The sequence below is a fragment of the Macrobrachium nipponense genome, chromosome 14 (genome assembly GCF_015104395.2).
Source record: "Macrobrachium nipponense isolate FS-2020 chromosome 14, ASM1510439v2, whole genome shotgun sequence".
Classification (NCBI taxonomy): Eukaryota; Metazoa; Arthropoda; class Malacostraca; order Decapoda; family Palaemonidae; genus Macrobrachium; species Macrobrachium nipponense.
In genome coordinates this window covers 67,694,962-67,702,461 of record NC_087207.1, presented here as the reverse complement: position 1 = coordinate 67,702,461, position 7,500 = coordinate 67,694,962, and the positions used below count along the sequence as shown (strand labels likewise).

Genomic DNA, 7,500 nt, shown 5'->3' with positions numbered 1-7,500 from the left:
ATCACTACTGTAACTCACAACAGACTTACGGGTCTGGTGTGAAGATCAATGGGCCATTGGGTCGACGCGCCTCTCTTTTGTAAGAAATAGACCAAGTAATAACTTGCAACAGATTTTAGGTATCTGGTGTGAGAAGCCACTGGTCAAAGTGCGGCCCAAGATCAAGCAGAGTGACTGGACGCAAGTTAAACGAAAAAAAGAATAAAATAAATGATTGAAAACTTGTAACGGACATTGCGGGTCTGGTGCTACCGACATGGGGTCACAATGAGGCCTAGATACCGCTCGTTCTCGCAAATTGACCTTCTCTGATTTCTGTTCCTATTGAGAGGCAAAAGGAGAAACTAAAGCCCAAGAGGACCTGGAGTGAGTGAGACGAGTTTCCCTCTCGTTCTGGAGTTGTTGAATTTTTCTTTCGCAATCCAGGTTTAATTACGTTCCCGTTCCTTCAAATAAAAATTCTATTGGTGGCATTGTTTCTACACATTTCCGTTAATGTATAATGAAAATCCACAATTATATAAATAAATTGGGTTATTTGTGAAAGGTAAAACCAAAGACTTTCGAACACCTGAAGGTTGTTCCAACACAAGTGTTTACTTTCAAAACTGAGGAGAACGGTGTTCGAAAGTCTTTGTTCTTAACTTTTGCAAAGAAAATCCATTTATATAATTGTGGATTTTTATTCAACAAAAGCTTAATTACGACACTGAATCTCTATACACTCACTTTGCTCCTAAGCCCGGATAAAGGGCCAGGATTGAACATAGAGTTAACAAAACTCGTAGAGAATATTACTGCCACACGCAGCAATTCTTGGAGATATATCCAATCGAAATTGTTCGTGTTTTGCTGAACTGGTGCAGTTTGAGTTTTCTGTAAAAGAGTACTATTGAGATGGCTTTGTCTTTTGGTTCTCAATTTTTCTGTCCGCCCTCAGAGATAGAGGGCTGCAAATTGGTATGTTGATCAACCACCTTCCAATCATCAAACACCAAATTGCAGCCTTCTAGCCTCAGTCGTTTTGATTTTATTCAAGGTTAAAGTTAGATATAATCGTGCGTTTGGGAACGATATAGGACAGGCCACCAGCGGGGCGTGATTAAAGTTTCATTGGCCGTGGCTCATGCAGCATTATACGGAGACCACCGAAGGATAGAGTTTTTCGGTGGTCTTGATTATACGCTGCACAGAAAACTAGATTTTTTTTTTTTTTACGTCGCATGTGTGAGTTCACCTAACTTTGATGGGCTGCAGTGACACTGGGATTTGGAACTTTCGTCCCCCCATCACGGCCCTATTGACCTGGTTAGTTTCGACCGTCAGCAATGTTAAGTAACGCAAGAAATATCTAGGAACGTCCCGCGCACTCCCCACTCCCTCAGACCTGCGACCCAGAATGGCGGTCGAGATAATAATGAAAATAAAACTAGCGACAAAAAAGGGGAGCGAAAAGCTTTCGTGAATTACCGTCCTCACACCGGCAACCTTCAAAGGCGGCTGGGCGGGATCCTTCGCGTGACGTCACTCCCTCTGAAAGGCATCGGGGGAAACGAGACTGTGGAAATGGGAAGCCGTTACGTTGAGTTCGACGATAAATTTCTTCCCCCGATCGCATTCGGGGTGGGGCGTTTAAGGCTTATCCAGCGGGATCTAGGGGCCAACTCACGACGGTAAAACTGTAGACTCGTTCCGCGCCGAATTTATCGATGGTCTCAGGAAATTCTCTCCGGGATTTAGGGTCTAAATTGAAAGTTAATCTTCTGTGGAAAGAGGCTTCTCGTGTATATGTTTATTGGGGGAAGGGGGTTGTTCAGTCCGGGGGGGTATCTATTCAGAAAAAAGTTCTTGTCCCGCTTCACTTATTCCAGGTTCACTTTCCCTGTTGGGATTCATGACTGGACTGCATATATGCGTTGCATATACAGAATGCTTCTGCTTAAGTCCAGTTCCAAGCCTAAGTCAGCACTTCAACTGGCGGCCGCCACGGATGAATATGACCGCCAAGCAGTGATATCTTTGCTTAACAATGAGCCTGATCAGCGCTTGGTTGGGTGACCGGACGACGTCGCCACATAAGCTGGTTCTCTCTGAGTAACAGGTATAAGCAGCTTCGTCCCAAACATCGAAATTTACAGCAAGGAATCCGGTGTGAGCAGCAACTGGTCATAATGGGACTTTAGAAGCCATCACTGAGTGAGTATTATCAACCTTTTATGTGATCTAATTGACTTACACGAAAAACAAGATGATCAATGACAACAGAAGAGAGGTATGGAAATTTGAATATAGACAAACTAAGCCTGATATATCACTAAATATGCTTTGGATTTAATGATTACCAGAGTTGCCGTGCCCACGTTTTCGTATGTTATACGTAATCGAGAAAAAAAAAGTAGACTTAGAAAACGCGGAAGTGTGAGCTATTTGGTTCACACGGACAAAATTTGTTTCGCCTGAATAGGTTATTCTATAATGACCTTCGTCCTCCAGATCTTTTTAACGTGATTAATTTGGTTACGTTATGACTGAATCACCATTTTTGCAATAAATAATGACCACAATGTTCTACGTTATGACTGAAATACCCTTTTTGCAATAAATAATGGCCGCAATGGTCTATGTTATGACTGAAATACCCCTTTTGCAATAAATAATGGCCGCAGAGTTCTATGTTGTGAGTGAAATACCCTTTTTACAATAAATAATGACCACAATGTTCTATGTTGTGAGTGAAATACCCTTTTTGCAATATATAATGTCGGTAATGTTCTATGTTGTGAGTGAAATACCCTTTTTGCAATAAATAATGACCGCAATGTTCTAAGTTATGAGTGAAATACCATTTTTGCAATAAATAATGAACGTAATGATCTATGTCATGACTGATTTTCATTTGATCTGGAATGTACCAGTACATCTGGAAGCCAGAAGGTAAATAGTTTATACCCACGGTTCAAAATCCTTTCAGTAACAATCTAGCATTGTTTTACCTTTTTAATAATATTCTTAATCTTGAAATGATTTCAGGATCCTAAATGGTCACACATCAAGTCTGATTTACATCTGTATCGATATAAAAATGGAAATTCATGAGGACTCTGTAGAATTCATTTGACTGACATCGAATCGCCTCTAAGTTTATAACAAAAGCTCATTTTTATTCATGGCAAAAGAAGAGAACAAATAAATCGGGCTTCTTTTAACACACTAATTGGCAGAAAATCGCCGCGAAACAATAAAAGACAAATAAAGTGAAACACAAAGGGAGTAGCAATGAGACCGTTACCTTAAGACTGAGGAGGCAAAGAATACCTTTGGCTTCTTGGAAATGATACCCCTTCCCAATATAACCCTACTCCTTCCTAATGTAACCTTGTCTCACCGTGGTCTACACCCCTCTCCTTTCATCGCAAAAGGACAACTCATTACCCTCCGAGGGAAACTGACAGCAGTTTTTGTGCCCCCAAAGAAGAGAGGCTGTCCCTTGAAGTGTCGAAAATCCCGGGCACATATCCACGATGTTTTTTTTTTTTTTTTTTTTTTTTTTTTACAGTTGCATGGAACCGGTGGTTATTCAGCAACGGGACCAACGGCTTTACGTGACTTTCGAACCACGTCGAGTGAACTCCTGTCACCAGAAATAAACATCTCTGACTCCTCATTGGAATGCACGATAATCGAACCCGAGGACACCGATGTGGCAGGCAAAGACCATACCGATCACGTCACTGACACTGAGGCGCTCATGTGTGTTTCTCCAGAGCTTCCATACTTGTTGACACTATGGACACACATCCTAGTTACTGTTTGTAATACATGAGTGTCATACCATGGACATAAGTTTGTATTTTAGTACTGTGAAAGACGCAACACAATTGCAAAATATTTTGTATTTCTTATTCTTTTTTTTCCGGGGATAAACTCCATTCCTTTTCAGTCTTCATCTTTCTTGTTGACTTCAAATCTGGGCTAGAAAAGGCATTAGGTTGCCTGTACCATCTTGGACCGTTTCTTGAAGTTCGATTCTCCGCTCTACCAGCGTGGAATCAGAGGAATTTGTTTCTGGTGATTAGAAATTCATTTCTTGATATAATGTGACTCGGATCCCACAAGAAGCTGTAGGTCCCGTTGCTAGGAAACCAATTGGTTCCCAGCCACATGACAATATCTAATCCTTCGGGCCAGCCCTAGGAGAGCTGTTAATCAGCTCAGTGGTCTGGTTAATTAAACTGAGATATACTTAACTTTTTTCTTGAAGGACAAATGATTGAATGGGCCAGGCGAACACAGAAGGAAAAGAGAATTCCAAACCTTATGGAAATAAGCGACAGGCAGGAATGTCAATCATAGGGAACTAAAAGGTGGACATAGAGGCTAAGCAATTAAGGCACTATAAGAGAGAGAGAGAGAGAGAGAGAGAGAGAGAGAGAGAGAGAGAGAGAGAGAGAGAGTCAAGTGCTCTCTGAATATTAAATGATATTCGCATTTCAAATCTCCATCTATTGCAACACGCGATAAGCTCGAATCAAATTCATTTCTAACATCCAAATCACTATTCTGTGCTTGGATGTCCCTCTCCTTCCTTCCCCGCCCACCCTCCCGCCCCCCTCCCACCCCAAAACACCCCATCCCCCGGCAACAGTTCCCGGGAGTAGAGGCGAGTCCACCCCTTCCCCTGCATCTGGTAGCGGGTAGGGGAAATTATAATGCCATTCCCCTGTCATACAATTTGCATATTTACAATTCAACCTTGGGAAAGGAAAATGGGTGCGCTGCTACGGTGATTCTTATTTAGTTTTTTTCTATTTTCTCTTTTTCAACAAATTTCGCTCGAAATACATAGTATCGCTACCAAAATTTCGGGGAACTGAATGTCATTTAAGATGTTTCTATTTTCTTTAAATAAAATTTAATTGGAATATCTAATTTTTTTTAAATAAAATCGTTCGGGAAATATTGCATCACCATCTCGACGAAACTGAGTTCTTTGTCATTCTTCGTAACCCTTAATCGGAACACTCCGTATTTATCACTAACGCGACGAAGGACTGACAACCTAGCATCCTTAGCTAGCCCTGACCAGAAGAATACAAGAAAAAATGGGTAGAAAGGTTACGCAAGTCAGGTAAAACAGGAAGAGTTCCAGAGTTGAATTCAGAAGGAAAGAAAATCGCTTAAATGCACTTTATTTGGATCCAAAAAATCAGCCGTGTATGACTGAATGTCGACATGTGTGCTTTGGGGAAACATATACATCTTACTGGAATATAAGATTTAGCCCAAAGGCCATGTTCTGGCACCTATGAGGCCATTCAGCGCTGAAGCGAAACTGAGAGCAAGAAGGTTTTACAGGTATAACATCCACTGTGCATGGTAAGTCAGATGGACGAAAGAGAATATGAACGGAGGTACACTACAAGGAATGAAAGGGGTTGCGGCAGGGGGCCAAAAACACACTGCAAAGCACATTTAGTAATGCCTACAGCGGAATGAGTGAGGCGCACTGACGGTGCTATTCATCCTACGGGGCGACATGCATTCTATACACAAGGATGGTGAGTCGAGCGGCTAGTTCCTTTCTACCCAGGCCTTGACTCCTTAGCTAAGAGCCCAGACGCTTGGAAAATATGTCTTATCGTGCAAAATAACACTGAACCATTAACGCATATCAGTCTTTCCAAGGCATAATTCTCCCTAGATTAAAGTAAGGGAGATATAAGTGACTCACCGCAAGAGGAATAGAACCCTAGACTTCTTGAATGTCAGCTCAAGAAGTCTATTCCCAATCAGACAGTCAGTGATGTTTTGAACATTTGCGAGTGTCAAATAGTGCTAAATGGGTATAGTTTAATTTAATTCCTGCACAGATACATTTGACCTATTAACTGGCTTTTCAGAAAGTGTAGCTTTCTAACCAAAAGTCTACAAGACAAGCAGAAATGGAAGACTGAAAATCTGATCTCTCTCTCTCTCTCTCTCTCTCTCTCTATATTATATATATATATAATATATATACTATATATATCATATTATAATATTATAAACACATATATATATATATATATATTATATTACATATATATATATATATATATATATATATATGTTATATGATATTATATTAATATATGTATATAATATATATTATATAAGATATATTATATTATTACTTATATATATATATATGTATGTATATATATAATATTACATACGAGTAGATAGATAGAGACATAGATAGAGTATTACTTTTATGTTTTATATATGCCAAGGAATCAATATATTAAAACGTATGTTTACATATTGCGAAATGAAATCAACAAAGATGAGAAAACTCCTTAATAACTGACAATACGCAAACCCTTGTGGAACACGCCAAAAATGCAATTAGTTTCCCTGAAAAGCGCTCGCTCAATAGAACTTTAAGCCAATAAAATAAGGATGAAACGACAGAAAAATTACAAATTCATGCTAATGATGAATCCTGGTCCAAGCAATGAAGAAAAATGGAGCCCTCGAAAATTTGATATATAACCCTGATTGATGCCACGAAACTCCTTTCACAAAAGACATCAGCAGAACGATTCAATGTGGATTTTATAAAACATCTGACTTTGAAGATGAGAAAGACATCAAAGGACGGCAATGTAAATAGAGACTTCATTACGCTACGCTAGATTTTTGGGAACTACAAAATCTAAACACCAAGATTTGAAGGCATATCCAGATGCACAAAACTCTAAGGTGCAGCTATCCACATTTCACTATCTCATTCGTGATTCTACAGAATTCGGAAGGGCGAATGCAATGTAGAATTTTAAGTTATTCCAGATTCAATAAAACTCTACAATAAAAGGAAAATACGACTTTAAGCAAAAGCAACTATAAGAAAACTTGGATTAAACACCTACAGAATTCCCGACAAGGCTCAAAGTCCTAGAAAAGTTGTGTTTATCTTAGTTTTACCAGACCACTGAGCTCATTAACAGCTCTCCTAGGAGGGCTGGCCCGAAGGATTAGATATTTTGACTTGGCTAGGAACCAATTGGTCACCTAGCAACGGGACCTAAAGCTTATTGTGGGATCCGAACCACACTATATCGAGAAATGAATTTCTATCCCCAGAAATAAATTCCTCTGATTCCGCGTTGGCAGAGCCGGGGATCGAACTTCGGACCACCGGATTGGCAGCGAAGCGCGAAAACCACTCGTCCAGCGAGTGGTTTTCAAAGTCCTAGCGACTGAACTCATCTTCATTTTATGTAATTGCTCAATATAATGAACTTGCAAAAGCAACCATCCGTCTTTCAAGTAGGACCACACAAACTTCAGTGAACAAAATTAAATTAAGAATTGAGAGGATAAAAGGCGTCCTACCCTACCTCTCTCCGTGGCGAAGGATGCTGAGGCATTGAATCGAGGTATCTTCTCAGGGCAGCTACCGGTGGGTCGGTGGGTGGATGTGTGGGCGTTGTAGCGGTTTTGGGCACGGCAAGGGAC

At 40.3% G+C, this 7,500-nt stretch overlaps 1 protein-coding gene across 2 annotated transcripts in view; it reads right to left on the bottom strand.

Moving 5' to 3' along the window:
* LOC135226577 (lens fiber major intrinsic protein-like) overlaps window positions 1-7,500 on the bottom strand; it is a 150,152-nt gene that overhangs the window by 73,902 nt on the left and 68,750 nt on the right. For both annotated transcript variants that reach the window (XM_064266261.1, XM_064266262.1), the window contains one exon: window positions 7,383-7,500. This exon is cut by the window's right edge and continues 86 nt beyond it. In XM_064266261.1, coding sequence (XP_064122331.1) covers window positions 7,383-7,500 — 118 coding nt within the window. The remainder of the gene's footprint in view (window positions 1-7,382) is intronic.